This window comes from Bufo gargarizans, chromosome 1 (assembly GCF_014858855.1).
Source record: "Bufo gargarizans isolate SCDJY-AF-19 chromosome 1, ASM1485885v1, whole genome shotgun sequence".
NCBI lineage: Eukaryota > Metazoa > Chordata > Amphibia > Anura > Bufonidae > Bufo > Bufo gargarizans.
This window is the reverse complement of record NC_058080.1, coordinates 282030937-282046437: the sequence shown is the minus strand read 5'-3', so window position 1 is coordinate 282046437 and position 15501 is coordinate 282030937. Positions and strand designations below refer to the sequence as shown.

At 40.2% G+C, this 15501-nt stretch overlaps 1 protein-coding gene across 5 annotated transcripts in view; it reads right to left on the bottom strand.

Moving 5' to 3' along the window:
- WDFY3 (WD repeat and FYVE domain containing 3) overlaps positions 1-15501 on the bottom strand; it is a 315047-nt gene that overhangs the window by 30271 nt on the left and 269275 nt on the right. For 3 of the 5 annotated variants that reach the window (XM_044304189.1, XM_044304197.1, XM_044304209.1), the window contains exons 44-50: positions 15295-15357; positions 12414-12582; positions 11345-11508; positions 9916-10064; positions 9514-9634; positions 3873-3958; positions 3481-3561 (exon numbers count right to left, since the gene is read on the bottom strand). In XM_044304189.1, coding sequence (XP_044160124.1) covers positions 3481-3561; positions 3873-3958; positions 9514-9634; positions 9916-10064; positions 11345-11508; positions 12414-12582; positions 15295-15357 — 833 coding nt within the window. The remainder of the gene's footprint in view (positions 1-3480; positions 3562-3872; positions 3959-9513; positions 9635-9915; positions 10065-11344; positions 11509-12413; positions 12583-15294; positions 15358-15501) is intronic. The other 2 variants (XM_044304218.1, XM_044304227.1) reach the window with 1 other exon arrangement.

Genomic DNA, 15501 nt, shown 5'->3' with positions numbered 1-15501 from the left:
AGATAGATACGAGATAGATATATGGATATGAGATAGATACGAGATAGATACGAGATAGATATATGGATATGAGATAGATACGAGATAGATATAAGGATATGAGATAGATACGAGATAGATATATGGATATGAGATAGATACGAGATAGATATAAGGATATGAGATAGATACGAGATAGATATATGGATATGAGATAGATACGAGATAGATATATAAATATGAGATAGATACGAGATAGATATATGGATATGAGATAGATACGAGATAGATACGAGATAGATATATGGATATGAGATAGATACGAGATAGATATATGGATACGAGATAGATATGATATGAGATAGATATATGGATACGAGATAGATATGATATGAGATAGATATATGGATATGAGATAGATATGATATGAGATAGATAGATATATGGATATGAGATAGATATGATATGAGATAGATAGATATATGGATATGAGATACATACGAGATAGATAGGATATGAGAGAGATAGATAGGATATGAGAGAGATAGATAGGATATGAGAGAGATAGATAGGATATGAGAGAGATAGATAGGATATGAGAGAAATAGATAGATATATGGATATGAGATACATAGATAGATAGACATTAGATAGAGAGATAGAAATATATGAGATCGATATGAGACAGCTATATACCGGTAGATATATATGAGATATAGAGATAGACAGACATTAGATAGAGATACAGAGATGGATGGATAGATAGGCAGCATTGAGATAGATAGGAGATGGATAGATATGTAGATATATAGGAGATGGATAGATACATATATATTCTAGATATATAGACAGATAGTTGCTGCATAAAATTAATTCCCTAGATTATGAAGAATTCCCATGAATATCTGGTACAAATAAACAGGAGATGTCTCTTTCTGTTACATAAGACAACCAAGGTGGGTTCTGAAGTTACATAGTGTGTGTTCAGTCATCTGATTACAATGAAGTTCTACCTATTTCCCAGATGTCCCAGTTCACCAGTGTCCACAAGCCACCATTGACGGATCTGTAATTCTTATGATAGGTCTCAACTTAGCATTTTAAGAAAATAATGTACCCTTGATGTATTCTGTGAGTCTGATTCAGTCATGAATAGCCCGATTCCCCCTGCAGCAAGGATTCTAACACATGAATTAATTCACATAAATGAGAGAATCCCCAGTCCAAATAAAAAAAAAAAAAAAAAAAAAAGACAATATTTCAGTATCTGCGGGCTGCTGTGATCTATCCATTCGGTAAATGACCACAGGAAGTACATCCTATTGGTTGTAACTTTTGAATGATGGCAAACTATGACTTAACTTACTTATTTAGTAGAAAAATGAGAGTTGGACGACATTTTCTGAGAAGTTGAAGTGATAATCAAAACGGCTGCACAAATATCAGCTGCAGCAACTGAACAGAACTATTGGTATCGCTGTATTGCTGCACACTCAGATTTACCACTATATGGCCATTTTACATTGATGGGTGAAAGAGTTCTTTACCTATGGTTTGCTGCTTTTCTATAGCAGCAGCGCCTTCCCCATAGACAGGGACATTAGTCCTGTCGCCCCTGATGGCTGTAGTAGCTATTAGAGAGATTAACACACCAGAATGTGCTTTTTGTGTGTTATTTCTCCTCATTATTAATAGATGTTTGCATCTCCAGTAATTTCCAGTGATGAATAACACAACTCACGTTTGTCCCATTGGTTTTCTCCCTGACAATATAAGTACTTGCTTCCAAAGATAATTGCGGCAAAGTAAGTGCTAGATGATTATAGTGACAGGCAAAGGACGACGTCTCCATGTTTTCTATGCAAAGCTTTATAAAACCGTTTCACTCATATTGTGTCCTCAGTGTACAATAGGGAATATGAAGCACATGTTCAACTTCCGTCTACACCTTGAAGGCTATTTTCTTAAAACTGGTATACTTAAAAGTTTAATAGTGGCTATCATAATATGTTAAGGGAAAAAAATAAATCAAGGTAAATTATGGTTCTGTTCACATCTGCATCACGGCCGTTCAGGATCTATTATACATCGGATACCAGCTCATAACTGTTGTAGAAATATTAATAGTTGTAATCCACTCGCATCAAAGTTTTTGTAAGGAAAAAGGTAAATCCCTATTCCCTTAGCCGCAGTCAGAGCCAGATCCAAGTGTTACCATATTGATTGAATTCTTGCTGAGCACCCCCCTCCTCCCTGCTCAACCTGTTCCTTTTATTTACTCACAAAAGGTGTAAAAGGGGCTGGCCCAAGACAAGGATACAGGAAGTGATGACATATCAAAGGACAGGGAGGGGCAATTAATGTGGCTGGGAAGACAATGGAGACACCCCATCCCTGTATAAGGAAGGATGAGTCATGCCCATTGCCCGACCAGCCAGGTGGCCGCCCACCCCTTATCACTGTCAGCATGGACCTCATTCAATACTTCTCAAAAGTGACCAGTATCTAATGAAGATCATTCTACTGGTTCTTATAGGTTTGAGATTATCTGCGAGACATTGCTACGGCTATTGTCAGTATACGGTACGAGTATACCGACAAGGCAGAGATGCAGGTCTTAAAAGCAGATATGTATCCAGAAAGGGATAGCGAAGCCGCAGCAGGTGTATAATATGTATCTCTCGTTATGCAAACTTCACTTCTCTAATGTGTATAGACATTTGAAGGGAAGAAGCCCAGTGCTTGCACTTAGTGCTCACAAACCGGCAAACGCCCCCCTACACACTGAGAACACGTCTCCAAGCCCATGAGAAGGTTTTCATACTGACGGTTTTACCACTGGTCCTGATTCAGCCAAAGTACCCTCTGCTAGAGCGCTCTTTGGCTAAATCCGACACAGGGAGACAGATGACAATCTATAAAAACACACACATCCTAAAATAAAATGTCTGCATAATAAAATTTCCACAACAACTGCATTCTCAAATATGACAACTGCTGACAGAGGCTTCAAATAGACAGGCTGATGTAGAGGTAAAGAGAGTCTAAAACTTAGTTTTAAAACAACTTATTAAAAATAAAGTGGTTGCCTAGAGCAACAAAAGCAACTAATCAGATTCATGCTTTAAATTCCCCAAAGACCTCCTATAAATGTGCATTTCCTCCCATGTGCTAGGTTTAAAGTTTTTTTTTTCCGAGAGTTATGTTTACTATGACCTATCCTCAGGTTATCAGATTAGGGAGGATCCAACCCCCGGGACTGCTGCCGATCAGCTTCTCCAGCTTTGCCTAATCCATGTGACATCACGTGGCCTAGGTGCAGCTCAGCTCCGATAAAGTTAATGGGGCTGAGCCGAGATACCAAGCACAGCCGCTGTATAATGGACGGCTCTGTGCTTGGTGAGCAGAGGGAATGCTCCGGCGCTACTGGGAGTCAATGATGCTTCATCTGTAATACACATTAGGTAGAATACTGCATTTCTATAAAAATATATACATTACCCTTGCTCCACACTGGTATTAGGACGCTGCCCTGAAACGGACTCTGAGCTGTCTGTCAAAGAGGGTACAACTGCCAAGAACCTGCAAGGTGAGGAAAGAAGTTACCAGATTACCTTTTCAACATCCTTACTTTAAGGCAGCCATTGGTATTTTGTTAATAATGGCCGTATATTGCGTTTTACCTCTAAATTTCTAAATTGAAGGGCTCATTCTACATAAGTTTGTGGCAGCTCCAGCCAACGGTGATGGGGTCTGATAAATTTGATTTTTTAACATGTTAGAGCTACGACAAAGCACCCCCATTTTTGAGACCCTTCAAAATGATGAATTATTAAAATACCAGAGAATAATAAAACACTTATTATTTCCTGTCATTTTCATTGTAGACTCGCCTCTGGTAAACTTTGTTCCGAACTCCCTTTTGAAAAGACAGCAAATAGTTGCGTCCATCTGCGGAGAAGACTTCAACTGCAATTGGCTACAAAGAGAAAAAAAAACTCATGTTAAAATAACTCTGTATTAAACTACATACAAAAGTGCTAGGCCTCATTCACACAGTCAGGGTTTGATCAGTGATTTCTGTCAGTAATTGTGAAGCCTGTGTAGCCTCCAGTCCCGGTTTTGGCTCCCAATCTCTGATGGAAATCACTGATCAAACACTGACTGTGTTAATGAGTGAGTCCTCAACAAGGGTATATACAGGTCCTTCTCAAAAAATTAGCATATTGTGATAAAGTTCATTATTTTCTGTAATGTACTGATAAACATTAGACTTTCATATATTTTAGATTCATTACACACCAACTGAAGTAGTTCAAGCCTTTTATTGTTTTAATATTGATGATTTTGGCATACAGCTCATGAAAACACAACTTTCCTATCTCAAAAAATTAGCATATTTCATCCGACCAATAAAAGAAAAGTGTTTTTAATATAAAAAAAGTCAACCTTCAAATAATTATCTTCAGTTATGCACTCAATACTTGGTCGGGAATCCTTTTGCAGAAATGACTGCTTCAATGCGGCGTGGCATGGAGGCAATCAGCCTGTGGCACTGCTGAGGTGTTATGGAGGCCCAGGATGCTTCGATAGCGGCCTTAAGCTCATCCAGAGTGTTGGGTCTTGCGTCTATCAACTTTCTCTTCCCAATATCCCACAGATTCTCTATGGGGTTCAGGTTAGGAGAGTTGGCAGGCCAATTGAGCACAGTAATACCATGGTCAGTAAACCATTTACCAGTGGTTTTGGCACTGTGAGCAGGTGCCAGGTCATGTTGAAAAATGAAATCTTCATCTCCATAAAGCTTTTCAGCAGATGGAAGCATGAAGTGCTCCAAAATATCCTGATAGCTAGCTGCATTGACCCTGCCCTTGATAAAACACAGTGGACCAACACCAGCAGCTAACATGGCACCCCAGACCATCACTGACTGTGGGTACTTGACACTGGACTTCAGGCATTTTGGCATTTCCCTCTCCCCAGACTTCCTCCAGACTCTGGCACCTTGATTTCCGAATGACATGCAACAGTCCAGTGCTGCTTCTCTGTAGCCCAGGTCAGGCGCTTCTGCCGCTGTGTCTGGTTCAAAAGTGGCTTGACCTGGGGAATGCGGCACCTGTAGCCCATTTCCTGCACACGCCTGTACACGGTGGCTCTGGATGTTTCTACTCCAGACTCAGTCCACTGCTTCCGCAGGTCCCCCAAGGTCTGGAATCGGTCCTTCTCCACAATCTTCCTCAGGGTCCGGTCACCTTTTCTCGTTGTGCAGCGTTTTCTGCCACACTTTTTCCTTCCCACAGACTTCCCACTGAGGTGCCTTGATACAGCACTCTGGGAACAGCCTATTCGTTCAGAAATTTCTTTCTGTGTCTTACCCTCTTGCTTGAGGGTGTCAATGATGGCCTTCTGGACAGCAGTCAGGTCGGCAGTCTTACCCATGATTGCGGTTTTGAGTAATGAACCAGGCTGGGAGTTTTTAAAAGCCTCAGGAATCTTTTGCAGGTGTTTAGAGTTAATTAGTTGATTCAGATGATTAGGTTAATAGCTTGTTTAGAGAACCTTTACATGATATGCTAATTTTTTGAGATAGGAATTTTGTGTTTTCATGAGCTGTATGCCAAAATCATCAATATTAAAACAATAAAAGGCTTGAACTACTTCAGTTGGTGTGTAATGAATCTAAAATATATGAAAGTCTAATGTTTATCAGTACATTACAGAAAATAATGAACTTTATCACAGTATGCTAATTTTTTGAGAAGGACCTGTACAGTACATCATGGAGTTGCTCCAGCCTAGCTTAATCCAGACATACAGTAAACCAAGCCTGCTCAGATTGGCTTACCAGAGCACTAGAAGATCCTCTGGTGGGTCCAGGTTCTGACACAATAATGGGCTTCTTGGAGAAGACAATCCCATTTGGTGTTGAACTTGGAGACTTGCTCTACTTCGCAAGATGTGAGATGTGCTTAATTTATTAAAAAGGCTTCCGTGCAGAGGGTAGACACAAGCCATTATCACAGCCATATGGGTCCCATACATTTATTATAGTGGCACAACGGGCAAGTGATGTTGGGTGGCGCTCAGCATTCGCAGTCCATGGTAATCCAAATAACAGAAACAAGGTTGTGGCATATGCAACGATGAAAAAATCAGGCACTTTATCATATTCAATTAAAAGGAAGGCCTGATGAAGTGTAGGTAGTGCGAAATGACCATTATCTGACTGTACACTGGAGCGATCATCTGTTTTTATCAATATTTAAATTTATTAAGAGGTGTAAGCCTCTCAATAAATTAGGCACATCCCTGGCCCAGTTTAAGTCATAGTAAATCTTCCAAACCAGGCATGCTCAACCTGCGGCCCTCCAGCTGTTGAAAAACTCCAACTCCCACATGCCCGAACAGCCTACAGCAGGGCATTGTGGGAGTTGTAGTTTTACAACAGCTGGAGGGCCGCAGGTTGAGCATGCCTGTTCCAAACCATGGGACCCCATACCCCTTTCTGCTTAGGCCACACCAACATACCAGAAAGTTCAGCATACAAGCACAAGTCACACATTTTTGCACAAAATAGCTTGTGCCATAATTTTAATCACAAAAATGGTCCAAAGCACTTCACCAAGGGAAGTACAACGGTACACTCCTCAGCATACTAACAAACCACTATAAAAATTGGAGTGCAAAAACACCAGAATCATTAAAAATAGAATTTTTTTTTTTTTACAATGTTAAAAAATAATCATCAATTATATGACATAATAGAAGGGGACAACAGCCGCACAACACTTCTGTAGCTCACTCAAAATCAAGGTACAAAAGGGATATATAGGCCGATCTGTAAAGTGAATGGAATCAGAGCATACCCCCATCTATCTAAATAGAGCTGACAGCACTTACTAGTTTACTGGGTGCTCATCTGATGCCGCACAAATAAGCAGCCAAACTCATGCCCAATATCCTACATAAATAATCAAATTCCAATATATGGTACACATACCTAATTAGAAAATGGCGGCTACAGAGGTGGTGGCGCTCCTCGACACGCGAGTGTCGCGAGTAATCGCTTCCTCAGGAGGAGTGGTTATTAACAGGGGGACGTGATTACTTAAAAACGAAGTCCATACCAATAGAAAGGGTGAGCTGGAATCATGTGGTAGATGTTGCATTGAGTCATCACGCAAGCGGCGCATGACCAGAACTGAACCGCCACGTTATGATGCTTTCGCCCTCACTCAGAGGCCGACGCAGGAGAGGGCGATCAATGCGTACACACATAGATCGCCGTCGCCTCCGTCATGGCCAATTGGGAGAAGGGCGGAAACAGACGGGCGGGCAGAGGGGTCATGCGCACGGACGACTACAGAAACATGCAACTAATACAGACTCCAGGTCCAATTTCATATAAAAAAAGAGCTCTTTAACATTGTTGACAACTATGGTATTAGCAGGAGAGCAGGAGAAAATGGATGTCAACCTATAATTAAAATGTTGACAATAAATTTATATATAAGTTCTATAATTAAATATATCACAATCAGTTACTAAAACTGAATGAAAGTGCATCGTGCTCACCCTCAACACTAATATCAGTGGATAAATCAATATCAAAGCTGATTCTCAAAATGCTAAATGCATCCTAACCTAACCCTAAAGTATCACAAGCCATAATATACGTGCATAGTGTACATGATAAATAAAGTGCATGTTAGAACAAAAACTCACAATAAAGTGCTTGAATAAATAAATAATAAAGTATTATACAAATGCATATTGTGCCATCATTTGCAACTTTTTGATGTGGCTTCGGCATGGTGCAGAATCTCCATAAAGCAACCAGTTCTGTATGGAGACTTACTGGAAGTACTCGATGGTATGAAGACTTATTGGCAATGTTCCATGGGAGATGAATATGCAAAGAGTTATCTCCTATGGAGCATTGCCAATAGGTCTTCATACCATTGAGTACTTCCAGTAAGTCTCCATACAGGACTGGTCTCTTCATGGAGATTCAGCACCCTGCCTAAGCTGCATTCAAGGCATTGCACTCAGCCAGCCAGAATCCTACACCATATTGATGAGGGGCAGCACCCCGAAACAGCCGTCTATGGATGGATATTTGGCTTGGCAATATTCCCTTGTCCAAACCCAATGGTTGTTGAAAAGTCAGAACTTGATTCATAGAGAGATACTTCTTTGCATATTTGTTTCCCGTGTAGCATTTCTCTTCCAGGGAGTCTCCATACAGGGCTGGTCTCTTCATGGAGATTCAGCACCCTGCCTAAGCTGCATTCAAGGCATTGCACTCAGCCGGCCAGAATCTTACACCATATTGATGAGGGGCAGCACCCCGAAACAGCTGTCTATGGATGGATATTTGGCTTGGCAATATTCCCTTGTCCAAACCCAATGGGTTGTTGAAAAGTCAGAACTTGATTCATAGAGAGATACCTCTTTGCATATTTGCTTCCCGTGCAGCATTGCCAATAAGTCTCCGTAATATGGTATACTTCCATTGAGTCTCCATACAGGCTGGTCTCTTTAAGGAGATTCAGCACCATGCCTAACTGGCATTTAAGGCATCACACCCAGCCAGCATTAGTGGCACATCACCATTGAACTACTTTGTCTGAAAATGTTGAGGAGTGGTGGCATGGACCAGTGGCACGTGGGTGGCTGATTTAGAATTTTACTATGAACTCTATAGTCTCCTCCACCGTTTCTTTTTTACATGTAATTTTGTCAATGTAGAGGTAGACACAATTTAATGGGAGGCATTATATATTTCCAGGAGATACACATCTGTTTTATACTATAAACGCCCATAGATGTGCAGTGCAAATGTAAAAACAAAAAACCCTAAATATTTATCAGGCACATAACCATGTGCCGGCTGCCTCAAAGACTGGACAGCCGGTCACCGACAGCTAATACCCAATCACATATGTATTTATGGGTGCACAAAATATGTGCAGCTGTCAGCTCCATGTCAGCATACAGTACAGAACACTGCCATATGCACACCAACAAAGCCAAGTCTTGTCATTTGTGCCTGCGTATATTTTCATCAGACAGAGGTTAATGATTTTTAAATGCCTATATTACTAATAGTAAACTAAAACGATGCAAGCTTCCATGCATATTCACTGTCTGAATGAACATTCAGATATTCGCCTCCGGATCCCTATTCACTATAATGGGATCTGGACGCTTTCAGCCATATATGCTGGCTTTCGTCCAGAAAATGCTGTGTGTGTAGTATTGTTTTGTCCAGCCAGAAGCTGGCATATATATGCTGGATACAGTGACCGGAACAGAGTACAGAAGTTCACAACCTAGATGTGAACCCAGCCTAAATTTCTAATAATATAAAATAGGGAAATCTAAAAATCATATACAGTAGGTTATTATTATTCTTGTTGGTGATCATGCATCTCTTTGTAGTCATGACTCCCTAAATGAAAGCTTATCGTACATCAGCAATGACATAGATTAGATACACATCTGCATCCATTAGAAGACTGAGAGGTCTACCTGTAATAGATATCTTCGTTTATGAACCTCTTTGATGTCTTCATAGGCAAAAATGCTGCAAGTTCTTTTCAGCTGGCTGGGGCCCTGTCTTGCTCCTCGAGGAATGATTGGCTCATGCATGCTAAAATAAGAACGTCCATTGTTAGGAAAGCAATGAAAATGCATATCATATAACTCATGTTGTGTAAGCATCGAGCCACCTTGGAATGATGGCGGACCCCTGTAAACTGTGTTATTAAACTACTTTCACATTTGCAGAGAATAAAAATGTATCTGTAGCAAAAGTATCCATTGGCCCCCATTCAACGAAAGAAGCCAAACCATGTCTTTTTGGCCTCTGCAGGGCAGCATACTTCAAAATGCAAGGTGAAAGTAGCCTCAGATATTGAGAGAGCCACTTACTTCACTGGTAGAGTTTCAATATCCCGAATTTCTCTGTTGGCTGTCAGTGTAAATCCATCAACAACATAGAAGTGTTCTTTGCCAAACAACAGGAGCCCTTCACCAGTATCCAGGCCCTGAACCCTTGCACAGCGGTACATATGCTGAATCTGAAATAAATGTGTAAGAAACGGTAAGTAAATCAATCGAAATGACATTAAAATATTGCAAACGATATCTGAGAATAAACAAGAAATGTTTTTTTCTCAAACTGGTACATTATTCCACCAACAGGTGGCGCCATTGTATTCATAATTATAAAGTGTTGAAAAAAATTGCATAGAGGGGAATTCATCAAGCCTGGCACTTCAGGGCTCTGGCTTCAAAAAGTTGTAAAAAAAAAAATAGAGGCTTACTAAAATATTTAGCTTTTTTTTTTTTTTTTACACCACTCCAGTTTGGGAAAGTGTGTAAGTTAATTAACTTCACTCCAGATTCATTTTATTTATTTATTTTTAAGTCGCAAACTTACTCCAGTAATAGTGAAATATAGTAGAAAAAACCCCTGGAGAAATCAATGCAAAACTGACTTCAAATATTACCCTCATGATTTAATGATAAAATTACCCCCATAATCTTGCAACTTAAAAAAAAAAAAAAAAAAAAAAAGGGAAGAGAAATATGAAATGAAATATTTATTAATGTTAAAGTATCTTAGGCTATGTTTGCATCAGAGTTATGACCTCATTTTATAATGGAAGCCACAGCGCTGTGCCAAATCAGCCTCATGATAGACACTGACAATGCCCGATGGATCTACTGACTTAGGCCAGTTTCAGACGAGCATGTTCACTGTATGCTCTGTGTGGGAGAGTGAATTCCCATAGTAAACTCTGCTCCTTGGACCGGACCTCATGACATTATAATGATTTATAATGCTGTGTGTCTCTGTCCAACCTCAACTGCAATGATTTGTACTGATGGAATTATGTGAAAACAGATCTTTACAGCTGAGGACAGGCACACAGAATTATAAATTATTACAATGCCATGCGTTTTAGTTAAAGAAGCAGAGTTCACTACAGGAATTCACACTCCCACATGGAGCATGTTTTAGCTGGCCTTACAATGGGGCTGCTGCGGTATCCATTGCTTCAACAGGATCAAAAATAACACTGTATTTTTCCCATCTAAAGTTACAGAAATGCACAAAGCATGTAGACACAGATGTGAACAGAGTGAAAAAGTATATAAATGCTTACAATATAAAACTAAAATATTCTGTGCCACCACTGCCCTACATCATCATTACCAGCTACAGACACACCAATAAAAACTTCTCTATTCATGAATTTCTCACCTAAATTAGATTCACTTTCCACATTTCGAGCAATGAGCAAAAGTACACCAGAGGAAAACATACAAGTACACCGTCATTCACACTACCTACCTTCTCTCCTTCCTCAAGGAGCCTCAGAAGGGTCGTGCTGTCCATCTTCTCTTCCTCATCTATGGAAGAGCCTTCACTCAACTGGTCTTGTAAAAGCTCCTGGTTCTCATCTTCTCCACCATCAGGAGCAGATCTTGATCGTTTAAGAGGTGCTTTTACAAGGCCTGGAAGAATTACAATACTTTAAGTCTCTAATTAAGAAGATAATCAAGACTGTACTAAAATAAAAATCCTAAGATATCCTATCAAGATAAGGTTACCCTTAGAAGTCCTAATAGGCTAAGGACATCTTTGACATGAGAAAAACGAGTGACATTTCTACAGATTTTATGCTAAAGCAGTTGGGCTACATTTCATGTGGACATGTCCATCCCAGTTATACTTGCTGAATGTAAAGGTCTGTGTGTTGTGGATACTGCTTCCCTCTGTAAACTGCTTTGCTTATAATTTCCTCCATAGCTAAACAAGTGTGAACTACCCTCTGTGGATCCTCTTCCCATCTCCACACACATCTGCTATGTACAACAGAGAGAGCCGCTACAAAGTGGAGCAGAGCTCTGATGGATTATATGACATTCACCAGCGCCACCAGCTAGGTAAGAGACTCAAACTCTGCAGGAGCAAACCGGCAGGAGATTTTTTTAATGTAGATTATTGAGAAAGTTGCTTAATTTTGCATTTAGAAGGCAAACTGAAAATAAAAAAAGTTACTTAAAAGTTTTGCTGACTGTTACAGCCCTCCAATATCCTACTGACAACTGCAGAGATGTAGCACCAGACTAGAGCATTCTGGTCCCTCCATTCTGTCTAATTAGTGGGGTTCCTTGGGGGAAGACCTCCACCAAATAAGAGACTATGGGTAATTGTTTTAGGTCTATAAGTACATCAGATTACTTCCTCTTTCTCCCTCCCATGCTGTCAGTCAGTTTCATGTATAATATCCGCATAGTAATAACCCTTGAGTGCCTGCTTGGATTACCATTTCTGTGTAATACCCCAGGCAAAGACCTGATGAGACGTGGAGTGTTATAGACTGTAATAGCAGTTACTAATGCTTATGTTCTGCTACCTTTCACTTTGGCAATGGTGTCTTCTCCATGTTCCGGCTCATGGTGAGCTGCTTCCCCCTCCGAGCTGTCCTCCACTGTATCCTGAAACACTGCTGGGTTCCCTGGCATTAGGCGCATGTAATAATCTTTACTGTCATAGCTAATGGCACGACGATAACGAGCAGGTTTCTGTGGTGTACATAATGACAAAGAGAAAACATTTACCGGTACGTTAAAATATATACTGTTCCAACTACCATATCTCACTAATACTTATCTATGAGCACAAAGGAGGATATAAAACTGCGCTGATCGTGCGCCGTTTTTACACAATTTTTTTTGTGCAACACATACCATTATTGTGACTGTGCAACATAGTCCACCGTACAGTGCAGTACACCATACCTGAGCCATGTCCTGTGTATTTGTGTACTTCATGACGGCATCTGTAGAACACATTCTGTGCTAAGGAATGTAAGACACTTGGTCCAGACTCCTTTGACAGCTGCTGGTTTCTATACTAGATCACCCAGGCATGTTTGGCATGGCCGTATCAAATAAACCAGTCGCTCAGCCCCCTGGTATTCCCACAGGCACAAAGGGGCAGTGTGCAGAGAACAGACACACCACCGCCGGCCTGGTAACCTGTAATACACCGGCTGCAGAGAGAGAGGCTCTAGACTGCTCAGAGTAGCAGTTAGCTCATGCATAAGCGGAGAAGAATCCCACATCCTTGAAAATGAACATATAACACAGGGCAACAACATCGTGGTCACTGCCAAAATCCATACTTAAAGGCATTGCAACCTCACCTTATACTGTAATGGGATTTTACGTTATTACCTGGTTATAGCAGTAGTATGCCAACCAATTAAAATAAATTCCATTGGTCACTAACATTTATCGGGCATGGCGGCACATTTCTCTTGGGACATAAAGGTTACATTTGATACGTGATAAATACTGGGGCAGACTTGCAGTACTATTGAAAATGCATTTTTTTGCCACAATTTGTGCCAAAAATGTTGCAAATGCTTTGTAGTGGATAAAATGTTTTAGACACTTTTCCAACCTTTTAACACCTCGTCGGATGTGGGGGGGGGGGGGGGCTTTAATGTGTAACAAAAAGATGAAATGATCATAGCAGCAAACCATTCTATGTAAAAATATGTATCCTACTGGCTCCACCAGAGGTGACCCATGCAATAAAATTATGACATGGAGTAGAGGTGGCGGATACCTAACCTTTAAAGGCTATGAACAACTTCAGGGGCAATTTTTTATCATTGTATTTTACTAATTGCGAGATAAAATCCCTTTTTTTTTAATTAAAAGTTTTCGTTGCCTAGCCGTGAGCATCTTATTTGGACTGAGCCATTATCTGCCGGCTATGTATATCCCTTATCTTTGAACTACTAACAGCTCATAAATACTTATTTAAGCCACTTTCTTATTAGTATGGTGATAACTGAAGCAATAATGAGTTTTTGTGAGGTCAGGAGATCAGAAATAAGGAACTGTCAGCTGAGCTGCCCTGATGAGAAACCGTATAAACACAGAGCCGGACACTAGAGAATCTCAAGGCTGTACAGAGAGAGGGGCTGAAAAGTTTGAATAAAGCCCAATTGAATTTTTGCAATAATAAAAAATTGCTCCCAGAGTAATATTACCGCACTGACAGTGTGTAATTTCTCTCCTGAAGCAATGTGCAAATTCTCTCCTGTTGGTGTAAAACTACTCAAGGTCCAACCTGACATTATTGTATCAGCACTGATAAATGAGTTCTATTTCTTGAGACTATATAGACTTTCCCTCTTCTCAAAACCTTTGTATGTTTCAGAGAAATTAGCACAGGGGTTTCATATTTATGTTGTTTGGACTGGGAGACATATCTTTCCATCTATTAATAACTGAAAACTAGTATAAAGGCAATGCCCCGATATCTTGCTTGATATGCTTCCCAATTCTAATTATAATATCACTTTTATATTTGACATTACAATGCCTTTAATTATGTAAATCTGGCACCAGTTTAAAAGGGGTTTTGCAAGGATTTAAAAAATTGCGCAGGACGGATAGAAGTAGTAAAAAAAAAAAAAAAGTCATTGCTCATTTCACTAATCCCCTTCACTGCCATTCCAACACTTTGCCAATCCCCTGCTGAGCTCTACTTACCAGTCCTAGGCTTCACACACAACAAATAGCTTGGGATGCCTGCTTAGCCAATCACTGACAGGAGTGGGTCACTGCTGCAGCCAACGATTGGCTTAACAGACAGTTGAAGCCATTTCCTGTGTGTTAAGCCTGGGAGCAGCAAATGTAGAGCATCGGTGGACTGGAGCAGCTTTGCAACAATTTTTTTAATTATCCCCCTGGAAAAGCCCTTTTAATACCACAAAAAACAACAGCACAAGTAATAAAACACATCTGGTGGGATTTAGTCATCCTAAGATTCTTTACAAAAGTTAATTATGGTATTTTGCATTCCCAGAAACAGCCATGGTCTTTTTAGGGTCTAAGTAGGGATTTGAGAAACATGGCTGCTTTCTTCCAACACAACCACCATGCTTGTCCATGGGATTTGTCTGGTATTCCAACTCAGCTCCACTGAAGTGATGGGGCTAAGCTGTATTATTACACACAACCTGTGGACAGGCGTGGGGCTGTTTTTCGAAGAAAGCATCCACGTGGCTCTATAATTGTGGACAATCCATTTAAGTCATTGATGCTATACTCATTTTCAGAGTGGAACTTGTGACCTCAAAGATACTGGTGAAAAGCACTAGTTGTGTTATTATACATATGCAGAGCAGCCTGGATGTGAAGCTTCAGAAAGCTTTGTTAGAACATGCTCTAGTGATGCTCTTTAGTACAGAAGACTTCTTTACTGCGTTCTTTTACCTTCTCAAGAGATACAATGAAGACACCATCAGAGGATTCAGGCAGTGAACATGGAAAGTCAGACTAAAAAAATCATCAGAAGCGTACATTATAATAAAGTCCTATTGATATACCATACAGTAGATAGAGAAGGATTATAGAGTTCTGTCTGGTCAACTCTATTATTACATAAAGGCCATCAAGTCTTGCAAAATATTTAATACTACT